The following is a 17,134-nucleotide window of genomic DNA, read 5'->3' as shown; positions in this document are numbered from 1 at the left end:
CAGCGCCTGTGGGTTGTACCACTCTGCGAAAAGGGGGGTGCGCGCCACTCGCTGCCTCCCCCCCCCCCCGCCGCTTTCCCCGCTGAGCTGTTCCACTTGGTTTTCACGGGAGGGAGAAGCCGTGCGCGGAGGGAGACAGCGCGCCGCACGCACAGTGCGGGGCCTCCCCCTCCCGTAACTCCTCTCGTAAAATACAGGGGATCATCCCGGGGGAGGGAGGGAAGCAGTGTGCGGGAAGCAGCGAGGTGGTGCACCCCCCTTTTCGCAGAGTGGTACAACCTACGGGCGCTGGCGGAGGTATGAGAACGAAACCAACTTGGAAAGGAAAAGGGGGGGGCAGCGCAACCTAATTGTTACGGGTGGGTGGTCCACGTATCCCGCTTCCACCTCCCCGTGATGTTCCACATGTTCCTTTTATTGTGGGGGGAGACAGGCCCCGCACTGTATATGCTACACGTAGTCTCCCCATCGCGCACCCCCTTCGCCACCCCCCGCCCGCGCCACGTGTGGTATGCGCCTCCCCCATAACCCTCCGCGCGCCGCAGGCTGCCCCCCTTTATCCCGGCGGCGGCCAAAGGGAGCGGAGGGTGTTTGAGGGGTCAACGCTGTCGGTGAGTCCTGGTTTCTAACCCCTTCCAGGCCCTAGGAATCCTTATACCCGCACTTAGGGTTCTTTACCCTTCTCCCTGAGCCTCGGCAATGGAAGTTTCGCGGGTCTCCGGAGCGTCCTTTACACCTCTGGGGCGGGAGGCGGCGGGGCTCCTCATGATATTTGGGGGTAAGCGGCTCAGGGGGCCCTTCATGGTCTTTAGGGTCCCTTTGTCATCTCAGAATTCCCAAGAAGGAGGTTGTGGTCACCCCCTTTATTATCTTTAGGGCACTTTTCCCGTGGAAAGAGAGATTTGGGGGTCCTGTAATTGTGAATAGGGCTTCTTCCCTCAGTGGTGGGAAGGAGGGAGTTTTGGGGGCCTTTCCTTGTACGTGGGGGTCTCTTACCCTGTTAAAGCTTTAGGGAAGGGAATTTGGGGAGTCCCCCCATTCTCTGTTGCATCCCTTAGTTCCCCTCAGAATCCTGAAGGAGAAAATTTAGGCTGCCCTTGGTTTTTAGGATAACTTTTCCTTGCTGAGACTTTTAAGGAATGCTGAAGTGATCCCCCTTTCCCAATGTCTTAGGTCTCTTTTCCCTTAGTAGGTCTGGGAAGGGAGTCATGGGAGTCTCTAAGGCTCCTGAAGGAAAGGATTTAGGGATGCCCTTGTTTCCTGAGACTGCCTTCCCCACTTAAAAGCCCAGGGAGTATTGGGGTGTCACCTGCAATTCCCATTGTTTTAGGCCTCTTTTCCCTTAATAGTTCTGGGAGGGAGTGTGTGGAAGCCCTCCCGTATTCCCTGTGGGGTCTCTCCTCCCCTCACATCCCAAAAAGGAGGATGTGGGAAACCTCTTCATTATCTGGGGGATCCCTTTCCAGGCACAGGGAAGGGGGGATTTTAGGATTCTCCATGTCTTTGGGGTCTCTTTCCTTTCCCAGGATTTAGGAACTCTCTGTTACAGGTAAGGGGTGGGTGGATTCATGCTGGGGGTCTCCCTAAACTTTTGGGGTTTTCCACAGCTTGTGGGGACACATTCCCTGTTTTTTGGGAATATTCCTGACGTATTAAAGCCTTCACCTCCTGGTAGGGAGGGGAATATAGGGATCCTGCACATCCCCAGGTGCCTTGAGGATCTGCTCCTCCCCCCATTCCTTGGATTTTTTGTCCAGTCACTTGCTGCAAAGGGAAACTGGAGCTGCTGCCGTGTCCTGGCACGGAGCAGCTGATCCATCCCATATCCCAGCCCCCTTGGCTGCCTTTCCAAACTTATCCTGGAGCTGGAAACCCTGGAAAATCAGCTCCTATAGGTGCACCTGGGCTCTGCTTATCTCACCTGTCCTTTTCCTTGTGCTGCTGTTCCCAAACTTCTATTGCCTTGGTGGGGTTTGTCCTCTCCCTGTTTTTTTTTCGTCTCGATGCTCAGGAGGGAGGGATCCATTTCCAGACTATTTTGGGAACGGGCAGAGCCTGCTGTTGTGCTCCATGGGGTTTTTGAAGGATTACATCCCTGACTAAACTTGCTGAGGCTGCCACATTGGTGTTCCCAGAAATCCCACATGGATTTGTTCTGTCGCATTCAGGTCACTGATGATTTGGAATTGATTGGGATCCCGATGGTCACAATCCTTAGGGATGAGAAATTCCCTTTTCTGAGCTGTCTGCCTGTAATTCTTTCCTCTCCTTTTCCAGGTGTGTCCCATTTCTCCTTGACCTTCAGGTAGGACTTTTCCTCACCTGAGCTGTTTATTCCCAACTCTTTTTTCCTATTTCTCCAGAAGGTGACACATTCCCTGTCTTTCCCTACTGCTGATTTCCCATATCCAGGATTATCTCATTAGGAATCAGCAGCTTGGAGCAGAAAGTTGTGGTTTTAGGTGATCAAGGATTGGAATTGTTGTGTTTTCCTGGAATGTGGAGCTTTGTGTCATAGCAAAGGTGATGCTGAGGGTCTGACTTGGGGGAAGAGCCAATTTTAGGGAATGAAACCAGCAGAAGAGCTGGTTTAAAATGAATAAAATATTAGACACTGGTGTTAATATTTTGATTTATTTTGATTTCCCTGATGGATCTTGAACTCATCCTGAATTTCTGGGCTCTGATATTTCCCAGTGGAGAATATTCCCAAAACCACTGCGTGGTTTTTAATCCTAAAACTTTGTGGTTGAGGAAGTAAAAATGGCAATTTTGGGTGGAAAACGTTGAAAGGTGATGGTTTGTGTGATTAAAATCCCTTTTGCCCAGGTTCCTCCAGGAAAACTGATGGACACAGAAGAGAAATGACACTTTTTTCCCCAATTTTTCGTTGTTTAGAAGCTTTATTTCCTTGAAAACTTGGGATTTATCAGGACTAAACATGAAGTTTGGCCTCTCATGGAAACAAAAACGTGCTGCAGGAATGTTGGGAATTATTTTGGTGTAAAATCAACCAAAAATTTGGATTCTGAGCTCCATCAATACGTGCCAGGATTGGGATGGCAGGTTGGGAATTCTCTGGCTGCTGGGATGGGAAAATCCTTTTGGATAACATCACAATAACGTTCTTTTCCTTGTTATTGAAAATGAAAATAAACTCGTTTTTCGTGGTGTTGGTTCACAAACTTCATGGAGTTCTGGAAAGTTCATCAGCTCTAAACTTAATTAAATATGTTAATGAGTTAATCCATTCATTATTAATTAAATCATTAGGCTGAGGAGCTGCTGCATCCATAGAAATTGGAATTTTTCTCTAATATTATCCTGTTTTTTTTAATGCTGGCATAGGAGCTAAAAAAGTAAGTACCCTCTAATTGTTTTGTGTTTTTTTCGGAATTCCGGAAAATCTGGGAATATCAGCACTGGTGGGATATTTATTAGACAAATTACTGCAGAGTTTTCTTAGAAATAATTTAATTTTAAAGCGTTTTTAAAATTAATTTCAGCTCTGTTAAAACAGTTCTTTGATTGGAGGGAATCTCCTGGTAACTCCTCACTATAGAATTCCTACTCCATAATTCACCTCATCCATGGGGGCTGCAATTCCAGGGCTTGGAGCTGCTTAAAAACTGGAGCAAAACCATCTGAAATAAATAGAAAAAAAATTAAATAATTGGGGAAAAAAAATCAACATTTAATTTTAAAAATTCAAATTTTAAATTTAGTTTGGAAAAAACTTAAATTTTGGGAATTTTTGTGGTGCAAAATCCCTCAGAATTAAAAAAATCCCACAAATTTTAGTTCTTTTTTTGTGCAAATTCAGCTCTTAATTAAAAAAATAGAATAAATAATTTAAAAAATATAATAAACCCCTTATTTTAGGGCTTTTTTGGGTGCAAAATCCAACTAAATCCTGACTTTTTCCACCTACAAGCGGTTCTTGTTGTAGAACATTTCTGTTAAAATATCCCATTTTTCCTTGGAATCACTCAAAGAAATGGGAAATTTGGGACAAGCAGAGTGTGTCCTAAATGGGATTTTCTGCTTAGAAATCCTAAAAATTCCAATTTATTGTCCTATTAACTCACTTTTGGTGGGGAATTTTGTTTTTCCATGGATTTTGGGCTGCGGTATTCCCGGATTGCTGCTTTTTGGGAATATGTGGAAGGGAATTAATGCCCAACACGTGGAATTTATGTCATTTAATTCTTTTCCAGCCTGGAAAATTAATATTTAGTGGAAATTTTGCTTTATTCTAATTAAATTGAAAGTAATTTCAATCATTTGCTTTTATTATACTTTTTAAATGTATTATGTTATTTAGTTACTATAATCAAATTTATTTCTATTTAAAGATCCTAACAAGAATTTCTATCTCCCTACAATAAAAGAGAAAAACTTAAATATAAAAATTCAAAATAACCTTCCATTTTTATTTTTTTTTTAAATTCTGAATTGAAACTTCAATTTTTAAGCATTTTTAGCTGAATCAGTTTCCCAACACAAGAAAAAAAGAAAAATCTCCTTTTGCCATTCCTCATGATTTGTGTAATTGGAATTTAAAATTTGGTATTTTAAACTCTATAAATTTAAAATTTTAGAGGCAAAAGTTCAGTTTATTAATTTATACATTTCAGTTGGAATAGTCAAGAGGCAAAAAAAGCATTTATGTGAAAATTTAAAATTAAATTTTCAATTAAAAGCAGTAAATTTTAAAATTAAATTTTAAAATTAAGTTGGAATTCAAAGCCAAGCCTTTGACTTGAGGCTTCCAAAATTTTCCAGGAACCGTGGAATTACAAACCTTAGAGGACATTGCATCTCTCTCGGAATTTTATTTGGCAACCTGCCACAGATCAATTTTTTATTAATTAATTATTGAATTAATCACGAGATTTGCAGCTCCTGGACAAACGTAATTTGCCAATAACTTGGATTTTATCCTGAAATTATATCCCAGTTTTTCAGCAGCTGCTTTTTAGTAGGAAAAGCCAACCAGGAGTAAAAAACAACCTCCAAAATCTCAAAAATTGGAGCCAGTTTTCACAAAATTTTGCCTAATTGGGAATAACTAACAAATAATTAATGACTAATCCACTAACTTGGAATAATATCTTCTAATTCCCAAGGATTCGAGCAAAATCCTGTGTTTTTTTCCTGCCTGTTGCCTTGAAATTTGGAATAACGGGGAGAATTCTTGGCACAACAGCAGGAATATTTTAGGAGGAAGGTGGTTTCGGCTGCGTTGAATTCCTTGGAATTCAAACTTATCCCAAAAGGGAAAAATAAATGGAATATTGGAGCTCTTTTCCCAGGGATATTAACGGATATAAAAAAATCTCCTGCATGCCCTTGCTTTGCTTTTGCTGCCACTACATTGTTGTGCTTATCTCTTCATGCTGCCAATTTTTTTGGGAAGATGAGGACACGGAAAACTCCCTGCTCCGTGGACAAAGTTTGGCTGGAAAAGCACCGGCACGACGAAGCCGAGCGGGAAGCGCCGGAGCCCGAGGCCGTCAACGGGATCTGCCACGAGGATTCCTTGGAAGGGGAGTTCAAGGGGGACCCAAAAAAACCCAGGAATGGCAAAAAGCAACGGAAACGGAAGCGCTCCCCGAAACCCAAAGCTCAGGATTCCAAGCTGGACGCGATCCTGGCGGGAATGTCGGCGGAGCACGTGTGGTTTGACAAACCCTTGTATGACCGCGCTGAGAACGTCTACAGGAAAAAACTAGCGGATTCCCAGAGTCGGGAATCTCCTGAGACTGGAAAAATGGCTCAGGAATCCCCTGCCGTGGCCAGGTCAAAATCCAGCCAAGATATTCCCAAGCCAAGGATGCTCCCAGTGTGTTCCCACGGGAGCCTGGCCGCCTGTCACCACGTTGTCCAAGGGGTTTGGATCAACAAGTTTGACTTCGATAAGGCCGAGAGGGCGTTCATGGAAAAATCCCAGTTTTTCCTTCCTCCCAGCGTCCTGGCCATCCCATCCGTGTGCGCGAATTCCAGGCTGGGAACGCCGGATGAGGGCTATGGCACTGCCTTGCCCACTCCTGCCACGCCAGGCTTGGCTCCTGCCATTCCCAACTCCTCCGTGGCCTCCATTCCCAGTTTGCCCAGCTCCGACCAGCAGACGGTCAATGGGAAGCCGCAGATTTCCAACTGGGAAGTTCTGGCATCCGAGGTTTGGCTGGAAAAACCTCTTTACGATGATGCTGAGAAGAATTTTTATGAGAAGATGTTGGACGGACACCCTTCGGATAAAATCCAGCAGTGGGAACGCGGCTGCCCGGAAGCATCCAAGAACCACAACCTTGGGAAGCAAATGGGAATCGCCACCAATCCTCAGCTTCCCAATTCTCCCAAGGAAAATGCCACCTGCTGCTTTTTCCTGCACAAGGACAGTGAATCTGTGTGGCTGAACAAGGTGACGTACGACAGGGCCGAATCCCGGTATTTCGCCCTGGAAGCGGCCAGAGCAGCAGAGAAGACTGGGATCCAGGAATCTGCTGCAGGAAATCCCTCCCATCCAGCTGCTCCGAGCATTCCTGCTCCGGAAATGAAGTAGGAGAAGTTTCTTTGGGGGTAACACCCATGCAAAAAAACCGGCCGGGTCAGGATTGAGCCGGAAGGAATTTGCATGTGGAGAAGACTGGGTGGACTTGGAGATGCTCCTGGTGGGCAGGGAGCTGGGGGGAAAATCTTTCAAGGAATTCTCCTGAGGAATTCTGGTGGATAAAGGCTGCGTTTGTGTGGAGCCAGAGGTGAAAATGTTGAGAGGCAGGGCTGGGAAGTGAGCTCAGTATCCCCTGTTTTTGCATGGATACAGCACCATCCTCCTTTCCATCCTCTTATTCCATATAAAAATCAGCCTCATAACCGGTATCCAGCTTGAAGAAGGTTTGGGAATGACTGGAATACAATTTAGGGAATCACTCTGGCGGGAGCATGTGCTGTAGTTTGGTTTTTTGAGGGAATTTATATCCAGTCTGTTAATCTTTGGAATGCCCTTGGATCCTCTCCAAAGGCTTAGATGTGTGCAGAGCTAAGGTAGAGACTGATATTCCTGGGTGAAAAAGACCCTTGGAGCATTCGTCCTTACTTCCTGACACTTCTGATCCATGAGTTTTGTTGGGATTTGTTGGAAAGCTTTTAGGATCTTTGTATCAAGAGATTTAGAGGTCAAATACTTTTTGCTTGGTCCTGTTTGGGATCAATTTCCCCTTATTTGGTCAGAACTGGGTATTTGGGAAAATCCATGTGTCTCTGTAAAAATGTGGGATAAATTTGCCTGTATTTGGGATTTTCTGCAAATGATCCTGATTGGAATTCCAGGAGGTCCTGGAGATTTGGGTGTGGAGAGTGTTTTTGGTGCAGGTCCTGTGTCTCTTCTGAGTGGATGGGTGAGATAAGAAGGGATTTGATTTCAGGAAAATCAGCTTTGGCTTCTACGGAAGTGTTTTATGGGAAACTCTGGGATTTGGGATGGCAAGGAGAAGGTTTGTGGAGCCTGCTCCAGTTGTGGTTTCCTTGTGCTGCTCTATCCCTGCTCTCCACCTCAAACTTCTGCTTGCTCTGTCCCTGTCCCCTGCTGGAATTCAGGGCTTTTCTTCTTTTTGAGGGCTCCGTTTCCCTTCAAATTAAGAATTTAATCCACCTTTGGAAGCTGCTCCATAAAAATCCTCCATTTCCCAGCAGGATTTGGGGTGTTTTGTGCTGTTTTTCCGTGTAGTGCCAGGTCCGTCCCTTCCAAGTGTTGCCTTGCTGATTTTCATCAAAGATTTCCCAGAAAACTTGTGGATGCCCCATCCCTGGAAGTATCCAGGGAAAAGTTGGATGAGGCTTGGAGCAACCTGGGATAGTAGAAGATGTCCCATGGCAGGGGGTTGGAACTAAATGATCTTTATGGTCTTTTCCAACCCAAACCATTCCATGATTTCTATTCCCTTTTTATTCTCCTACACAAGACATTTTCCTTAGCCTGAACTAGAAAATCCTGGTTTTTTGGGGTTTTTTTTTGTGGAATAAGGTCTGGATCAGCTGATTTGTCCCATCCCCACTCCACGTCCGGGTCAGGCAGGTGGGTGATTAATCTGTCCTGGCTTTTTAAGAGGATCCTGGATACTTAAATCCGCAGCCAAGCCGAGCTGCAGGCACAGAAACCACTCCTGACGAGCTGTTAACCTTCAATCCTTGCAGGAATTCACGTTTTGTGGATATTTCCCCCCCCCTTTTCCTAGGAAAATGGCTGTGGATTACTTCCTGCACGACAAGATCTGGTTTGAGAAGTACAAATACGACGATGCTGAGCGAAGGTTCTACGAGCAGATGAACGGCCCCATGGGCGGCTCCTCCCGCCAGCAGGTAATTCCCATTCCCAGGGATTCCAGAGTAAGTCAAAGGACATGATCCACCTGGATTTTTGTGGGATTTCCACTCTCTGTGCTGTTTTTTTCCAAGTCTTCCTGGAGCTCTCTAAGCTGTTAATGACCCTTTTTGTCTGGCTTGGGGTTTTTCTTCCCACCATTTTCTGTAGAACCTGAAGGATTTGATCCCAAGGAACTGGGAGATCAGGTGCCTTTCTAACAGGTGAACCTGTCCTAGCTTCCAGCAGTTATCCTGAATTTTTCCAGGCTGCTGGGATCTGTGGGGGCACAGTTTGAGCTGGAAATCCCCAAATCCCCAGTTTTATTGGCAAAGAGTTGTCCTGTCCCCCTTCATCCAGGGAAAACTCTGCTTTGCTTCCATTTTGGAGCAGCAGAGCTTTCCTTTGGGATATTAATTTTTTGGGGGGATTTTCTTTATCCCTCTCTTTGTACCCCTGGAAATATTCCAGGTGTTCCAGTGGAAGACTCTGTCATGGTACTGGTGAGTTGGGATGGGGAAGGTGGAGGGGGAAGCATGATCCTGCTGAGCTGAAGTACTTCCAGCTTCAATATTATCCCAAAATTATTCCCGTTCCAAGGTTCAGAGCTTTCCTAACCTCTTCCTGCTCCTAACTGCTCGTGCCTTTGGAATGATGAGTGTTCAGTGCCTCTTTCTAAAGAGTTTACAAGGAATTATTTGCTTAAATAATAACTTTTAGAACATTGTGGCTATTCCTGCTGCCCATCCTAGCTTAGGTGCTGGCACAGCACCTGGGAGAAGGGAATAAAAAAAATTGGGAAGCTCTGGATGAGTGCTGGAAGCAGATTTTGGAGTGAAAACCTCTTGGAACAGTTCAACTATTTCAAGGCACATCAGGAGCTTCCAGTGAAGGAGTTCAGCTTGGGAGAGGTGGTTTGAAGGATCTCTGGAGATCCTGCAGCAATTTATCAGCCACTTTTCCTGTGGAAAAATATCCCCACACTCCTTAAAACCTTCTTGGAAGCAGCAGGAAGTGGGACCCACCTGGATGTGTCCAGAGTGTTCTCCTTTATTTTCTATTTACCTCAGGATTTGAGGCTTGTGGGAGGTTTCACGTCTCGGATTTTGCTGGTGGGGGTTGCAGTCTGGGAGAGGCAAGGAGTGAATGGATCATGGAATTTCCGAGGAGGGAATCTTGAAATCCAGGCTAAGGCATGGCAGCAGGAGCAGAGGGAAAGAATTCCTGGTGTTCTGGGTTGCACCTCTGGATAGAGTGCTGGAGTCAGGGTTGTCACTTTCTGCCTGAACTCGGGTAATATTATGGAAAAATCCTGCCTGAGGCAGGATTTTTAAGGAGTTCTGGAGTCACTCCAACCCTCTGGCAGCTTCCCAAACCTTTCAGGGTAGTCACAGGGAATTTAAAAGCTCTTTGACTGGATGATCTTTCAGGACACATGACCAGGGATTGCAGTCGGTGCCGCCCAATTTAGCCCCAATCCTCGCGGCAAAAATCGCTGAATCATGGAAAGGAAAATTCCCAATTCCCCCTGCTCTTCCCTCCTTTTGTTGGGTTGTTTTTTTTTTTTTTTGAACTTCCCTGCTGAATTTTTTTTCCCCGTGTTTTAATATTTTTTTTTTAAAAAGAAACTCTTGGTTCTTTCTGCGCTGTTTGCAGGAGAACGGAGCCAGCACGATCCTCCGCGACATTGCCAGAGCCAGGGAGAATATCCAGAAATCGCTGGCCGGAGTGAGTACCCAAGCTCTCACCAGCTGGCTGCCTGCATCCATATTTTTTTTTTTATGGAATTCTAATCCCATAGATTGTTTGGCTTCTTGGTTGGAAGTTAGAGGAGAAGACCAAGGTGTGCAGCGCCGTGTCCCACCAGCTCCATCCCGTCCCGAGGCGCTGCTCACCGGCAGCGCTGCCAAAACTGGATTTGGGTGAAAAGAATTCCTTGAATTGGGCTTTTCCTTCCTTCCTTTTTTTTTTTTTTTTTTCTTTCTCCTGGTGGGATGTTCCCATGGGTCTTAACTAACAGGTTCCAACTCCCAAGCACTGGAGTGTGTGGCTCTTTTTTGGGATACACTGGGCTGCCACCTTCTCTTCCCTGTTTTGCTTCCAGTTTAGGGTATGTGCCAAAAAAAAAAAAAAAAAAAGGGTGTTTTCCATCTGCTGCATGCAGGGAATTCAGCTTGGCTACTAGCTCTGAGGCTGGAGCATCCTGGAGGAGCTCAGGAATATCCTTTGTGGAGGTGTTTTTGTGCTGAGTGCAGACAAGAGCATTAAAAACCTTTCTTTTTGTAAAAGGAAGTTAAAATATTAAAAAGTGGAGTTGTTTTATGGGAAAGGAAAATCCATGGGATACAGCCCAGGTGTCTTGATTTCCCTACCTCTGCAGTAGGACTCCCAAAGGAATCCATCTGTTATTTGGTCTCCTAATTCCCTCTTGGAATGTTTAACACCCTCAGTTTCTATCTTGATCAGCTCAATATCAGGGAACAACAAGGAATTCCCCCTTTCCCAAGGGGAATAGTCCATATTCCTCCTTACACCAGGAGAAAGAAACCAGACATTTGGGATAAATATAAGGAATCAGTATTTCAGCCAACAGCTTAAGGAAAATTTTCCTGACTCTTATTTTATAAGGAAAAAAAAACATGGATAAAGGAGGCCCCCATCCCAAACAGGATCAAAGAACTGCACAAAAATTCCTTTGGGAAGAACTTTTGGAATTGGGCAAGGGGCAGGGAATCTAAACCCAAATCACCTGGAAGTGCTGCTCATCCTCATCTTCCAGAATGGTTTGCCAAAGATGAGGAATTTCTTCCCTGACTCCTATTAAAGAGCTTTTTTTGGGAGAGAATCCCAGAAGTTCGGATCATCCAGGTGCTGTAACAGGGAACTGGCAAAGCACCAGCCCAAAGCCAGGACAGGAATTTTGGGATATAAATTGTTTGCAGATGTTTTTGGGGATTAGTGCTGGATGTAAAAAATTCCTCTGCTGGATTTTTTTTTTGTTCCTGGGAAAGGGGTTGGATCTTCCACATGACTGAAAAATAATTGGAATACTTGGCTTTTGTAGCTTGCATCCCTCAAGGATCATCATTAATCTTGGATAACCAGGCTTGACTGTAGAACAGTCCTAAACTTAAACTTATTCCTTGCATTTCCAAAACCCAAATTTACACTGTGCGATCTGGAGAAGAACGTTTTTATCCCAAGATTTTTGCCCTTCCTTCCTCCAGAGTTATTGTCAGGGGTCTTTAGATGTGGCAAGGGAAGAGTTGGCTCTGAAAAGATGGGACAATGGGAGTTTTGGACTTTTTGCTGGGAATTTCAGGCTGGGATTGTGTCATAAAACGCAGGAATGAGCACTTGGAATGGTTGAGGCCTCCGGAAAAATGGGATAAAGCTCTGCCACTGGAAACATTTGTTTGCACATCCCTTTCATCCAGCTTTGCATGGCCATCCCAGATTTTAGCAGTTTCCAGTCGGCTCCATGGCTGGAGATTCCCTGGATCCCGAGTTGTTCCCTGATCCAGGGAGGTGATCCCGCCCTTCTCCTCAGCCCAGGTGAGACCTCAGCTGGAAAACTGGGTCCAGCTCTGGGCTCCTGGGGAAAAGAGAGGCCTGGAATGAGTCTAGGAATATGATGGAACTCCTGGATTATGAGGAAAAGCAAGAAGTGGAACAGGAAATTCCACCTGAACATCAGGAAAATCTTTATTGTCTCTGATATTTATAATGTATTTTAGGGAGTCAAACTTCAGGGAGTAACAGATGTTTATATCCCAAGGTACCCTTCATAATTCCCAGGGATTTATTTTGCTTGGATGATTAAATTTATGCACAATCCTGGTGAGATTCCAGCTTTCCCAAACACTTGAACTATCCAAAATATTTGGAATAGGCTGCAACTCTGAGGTGGGTTCAGCACAAAAATTTAAAAAAGGAAGGATTTAAGGGCTTTATCCAAGCAAAGAGTGCACAGAAAATGAGGAAAGTGATGCTGTGGAACTCCCCACCTTTGGAATTCTGAATTCTTATCCATGATAAAATTCATGGATACTTGTGTGGAGCTGGAAGTTGGAAGAGGGTTGGAAGAGGGAATAGTTTTTGTGTGCTCTAATGGAGGTGTGGTGTCCACATTCCCAAATCTTGGAGTGTCCTTTCCTCAGGGAAGATCCCAGAGTGTCATAAAGGCAATTTTCCCATAATTTTTGAACTCATCCCAGGATTTGGGGCTTGGTTGTGCCTCTTGCATTGTCTTATGGGTTCCAATTAAGATCTCTTGATTGCTTGAGCCTGGGACAGGCATCCCTTGCTCTTCCCTTGCTCTTCCCTTGCTCTTCCAATGCTCTTCCCTTTTTTTTTGAGGAATTGTTACAAACAGGGAAGAGAAATGTCCTCTTCCTGTGCTGGCAGTGTTGAGGCACCTCCAATCCTTGTGGGAATTTTGAGTCCCTCACAAGAAGGACATTTAGGGGCTGGAGCATTTCCAGGGAATGGATTGGGAAGGGTCCAGAGCACCAGGAGTAGCTGAGGGAGCTGGGACTGCTCAGCCTGGAAACAAAGGAAGCTCAGGGGGGACCTTCTCACTTCCACAAATCCCTGACTGGATTCCCAAGTGGGAATCCAGGATCTGCTCCCAGGGAATAAGGGACAGGATGAAAGGAAACCCCACCAGAGGGCAGATTTAGCTGGAATATTGGGAAAATTCCTCATGGAAAGGGACTGTCCAGCCCTGGCATGGGGTGGAGTCCCCATCCATGCAGGGATTTTGTGGATGTGGCACTTGGGGACACTCTCAGTGGTGACCCTGGGGGAACAGTTGGACTCGAGGGGCTCAGAGAGGTTTTCCCACCTCCATAATTCCATGATTTCCATCCTTGGAGCATCAGGGCTGGCATGGTGTGATGAGCCCACGGTGCTGCATGAGCTCCCTGCAGGCACTGAGATGTTCACGGAGAAGATCCCAGAATTCCTGGGGGAATGTTTGCGTGCAGTGTGAGGCTGTTTCCCACCGCTCCGTAACTTTTCCTTGCATGCGGATCTTCCCTGCGCTTGAGTTCTCTCTGGAATAGTGAAACCCTTTCCCATCTTCCCAAACCTTTTCCCCCCCTGCAGCAGAAGACGCCTGCTCGGAGCAAGGAAGCTCCTTGTGGCCATCCCAAGAAACAATCGAGACGCTCCGCTGTAAGTGAGCCGTGCATGGATGGAGCCTTTGGAAAAACGGGAGAGGATTTGGTGGGACAAGGATGGAGCAAGTTCTCCTTCCTCGGTGTTTGGCACCTGGATAAACCTGGATAATGGGATTTGATAGCAGGGAGTTGTCCCAGCTCTGTGTCCAGGGATCTGTGCTCACCTTCCTGAGCCTGAATCCATGGCTGAGGTGTCGGAGATGGAATTTTTTCCTGCTCTTTTGGTATCTCCCAGCCTCATCCCTGGAAGTGTCCAAGGCCAGGTTGGACAGGGCTTGGAGCAACCTGGGATAGTGGAAGGTGTTAGGCTGGATGATCCTTAAAATCCCTTCCAACCCAAACTGTTCCATGATTCACACCTTTCCTTGTGCCTCACATTCTTCATCTTATCCCTGCTTTTCCCTCTCCATCTGCTGAGATTGCACGTTGGAATTATGTGCAGGGCCAAAGAGAATAAATTATTCTCTCTTTTCACTTAGAAATGACAATTCAAGGACAATTCCCGTTATTTTCTTTGCCTTTGCTGCCTGGAATTGATGGATAAGGAACCTCCTTAACATTAAAAAAAAAAAAAAGCTCTTTTTTTGCTGTCAAAAAATCCATTGGAAGCCAGAGTGGAATAATTATTCCCTCAGGATGTGTTAAAGCAGGTTGAAATTGTTAGGAATTAAAAGCTGGCTTGGGGAAGGTGGGAGTAGAAATCCTGGGATCTTTCCAGCTTTCCCAGTGTTACCTTAGGCAGGTCATTCCTGTCCCTCAGTGGGTTGGGAGAGGAGACTGAGAGACTCCAAGAATTTTTTAAAGGGCTCAGTATGAAATTTTCATATAAATTTTGTGTGGTTTTTGTGGCATTTTGGGATCTGAGAGTGGGAAAAGTGATTTTATCCTTTGCTCCTTGGTGCCAGCTGAAATTCCTCGGGATTTAGTCTATGCTTCATTTTCTAGAGCTGCTCCCTTAGTTCCTATCCTAATTTAGAGAAAATACCCTTGGTTTTAGTTCAGCTCCTAAATTTTCTCCCTCCCCGAGGACACGACTCTGCTTTGCTTCATGGAATTTTTGGGAAGAGGGGAAACAACTCGCTTTCATCCCGGTTTTCCTCGTTGCAGAGCGCAAGCACAACCTCCTCGGGGGCTGCTGGTGACCAAAATGAGCTCCTGTCCCGAATTTCCCACCTGGAAGTGGAAAACCAGAACCTCCGCAGTGGTGAGTGGGAGAATTCTTGTCCTGGCTGGAGACCTGACATGAAACTGGGAATTTAAGGTCATTTTTCCTATTTTTTTCCCTTTTTCCAGTTGTTGCAGACCTCCAGATGGCCATTTTCAAGTTGGAAAGCCGCCTGAACGCTCTGGAAAAATCCTCAACTTCCCACCAGCCTTCACCTGTTCCTCCGACCCAGGTGAGCCTTGGAAAAATGCTGGTATTTTTCTCTAGGAATTCAAATTATGGCCGGATCAAAGATCCATGTGGACAAACGTCCTGTTTTGATAAATCCATATGAATGTCACAGTGTGTGGGGATTGTTCTGTGTCCTGAGCAGTGGGGATTCCCATTCCTGAGCTTTTTTGGCTGCTCTGCTCCAACTCCAGTGTTAACCTTTTCCCTCTTTTCCCTTAAAAAAACTCGGATCTGGTGAAGAAAGTGGAACCATTCAGCATTCCCTCCAAAAAAGTGGAGCTCCCGGCCAAGAAAGCCGAGCCGGCTGCTGCCAAGGAGGATGAGGATGATGACATCGACCTTTTTGGGAGTGATGATGAGGAGGAAGACCAGGAAGCTGCCAAAGTCCGGGAAGAGCGGCTCCGGCAGTACGCGGAGAAGAAAGCCAAGAAGCCGGGACTCATTGCCAAATCTTCCATCCTGCTGGATGTGAAGCCAGTGAGTGATTGGAATTTGGGAGCTCTGGGAGTGAGGCTCTCTCATCCAAGTGGGTGGTGGTGGAATTCCAAACAAGGGGCTTGGAGCAAGGTGGGATTTGTTGCCCTGGAATCCTAGAATGGGTTTGGATGGATGGGACCTTGAATCCCATCTCATTCCATGGGCAGGGACACCTTCCACTATCCCAGGTTGCTCCAAGTGGCCTTGGACACTTCCAGGGATGGGGCAGCCACAGCTTCTCAGGGTATCCTATTCCAGGGCCTCCTCACCCTCCCAGGGAGGAATTTTTTCCCAATATCCCATCTAATCTCACCCGATCCCAGTTTAAAACCATTCCCCCTTGTCCTGTCCCTCCATCCCTTATCCAAAGTCCCTCTCCAGCTCTCTTGGATCCCGTTGAGGCACTGGAAAGGCCTCCAAGGTCTTCTGGAGCCTTCTCCAGCCAAGAAAGGAAAGTTTGGATCAGCTGTGACATTCCCAGAGGTGTCACAGTGTCACTTGGATACCCCTTGGAGCTGCTGTTGATCTCCAGGAAAACACTAAAACCTCACAATTCCCGCTTTTCCAGTGGGACGACGAGACCGACATGGCCAAGATGGAGGAGTGCGTCCGCTCCATCCACATGGATGGGTTGGTGTGGGGAGCTTCCAAACTGGTCCCAGTTGGATATGGCATCAAGAAACTCCAAATCCAATGCGTGGTGGAGGATGAGAAAGTCGGGACAGACATCCTGGAGGAGGAGATCACCAAGTTTGAGGACTACGTAAGTCTCGGAGCTGGATACTGGGAGGAGTTGGAAAGGGACCCATGGGAAGGGGTTAACTCCGGTGTGTTTTCCTGGGAACACCTGGATGACTCCAGCTTTTGTCCCCTTCCAGGTGCAGAGCGTGGACATTGCTGCTTTTAACAAGATTTAGAAGGAAAAACTGTATCCCCCTCATCTGAACCCGGAACTAATAAAGATGAACATTGGGCGTGCATGTCGGGTCGTGGGTTTTTCCTTCAGGTGCAGCTTCTCCAGAGGGATTTGGTGGGAGATTTTGGGATATTTGAGCAACCTGGGCTACTGGAAGGTGTCCCCCCCCTATGGCAGCGGCTTGGAATGAGAGATATTTAACGTCTCCTAACCCAAACCATTCCATGATTTCCTCATCATTGGTGGAAGGAAAGATCTTGAGACAAGGACCTTGAATTTGGGGCTGGAATGAAGGTCTGAGGGTGTTTCCAGCCACCTTTCCCAAGGTTTAGAGACCCAGTTGCTCCCTACAAAAAACCCAGGATGAATAACCAGGTAGAATTCAGGAATTGCTGGTTTGGGATGGATTTCATCCCTATTTTCCTGTTGATTCCCTGCCCCTGTCACTTCAGCTGAGCGTGACCTGGAGAGAGGACAGGTAATGTTCCTGACTTTGGGAACACGAGGTCTGTCCCAGTGCCAAGAGTCCAAGGTCTGGGGTCACGTGGTGCCAATACCAAGGACATGGGAAACTCCATGGGCTTGTGCTGAAAGTTGTCCCTTGCCCCCAGTGTTTTGTCACTTGGTGTGTGACACGTGTCCCATGCAGGGTCCTGCCACCCCCAGAGCAGTGCTGGGAGTGCCACGTGTCCCCTGTGCTGCCACCCTGAGTCCCTGGTGTTCCAGGTGCTGGCACAGCTGGTGCCGTGTGTGCCCTGGGTGTCCCCCCCACTGTGCTGCCACATCTGTGCCCCATTTCT

At 46.4% G+C, this 17,134-nt stretch overlaps 1 protein-coding gene across 6 annotated transcripts; it reads left to right on the top strand.

Annotated features, from left to right (window-relative positions):
- The first annotated feature begins 529 nt into the window (after positions 1-529).
- On the top strand, positions 530-16,398 carry EEF1D (eukaryotic translation elongation factor 1 delta). 6 transcript variants are annotated; one of them, XM_069005602.1, is made up of 9 exons: positions 530-611; positions 8,238-8,361; positions 10,019-10,090; positions 13,472-13,540; positions 14,653-14,749; positions 14,839-14,942; positions 15,182-15,418; positions 15,987-16,181; positions 16,297-16,398. In XM_069005602.1, exons 2-9 carry the CDS (start codon positions 8,242-8,244, stop codon positions 16,333-16,335), a joined length of 933 nt encoding a protein of 310 aa, XP_068861703.1. In that variant the 5' UTR covers positions 530-611; positions 8,238-8,241; the 3' UTR covers positions 16,336-16,398. The 6 variants fall into 6 exon arrangements, with proteins under 6 accessions (XP_068861703.1, XP_068861704.1, XP_068861699.1 ...); XM_069005603.1 differs by lacking the exon at positions 530-611 and adding an exon at positions 2,286-2,305; XM_069005598.1 differs by lacking the exon at positions 530-611 and having other exon boundaries at positions 13,475-13,540.
- The last annotated feature ends 736 nt before the right edge of the window (positions 16,399-17,134 follow it).

The sequence above is a fragment of the Aphelocoma coerulescens genome, chromosome 2 (assembly GCF_041296385.1).
Source record: "Aphelocoma coerulescens isolate FSJ_1873_10779 chromosome 2, UR_Acoe_1.0, whole genome shotgun sequence".
NCBI lineage: Eukaryota > Metazoa > Chordata > Aves > Passeriformes > Corvidae > Aphelocoma > Aphelocoma coerulescens.
Note: the sequence above shows the minus strand (reverse complement) of the source record. Positions and strands in the feature narration are given on the sequence as shown.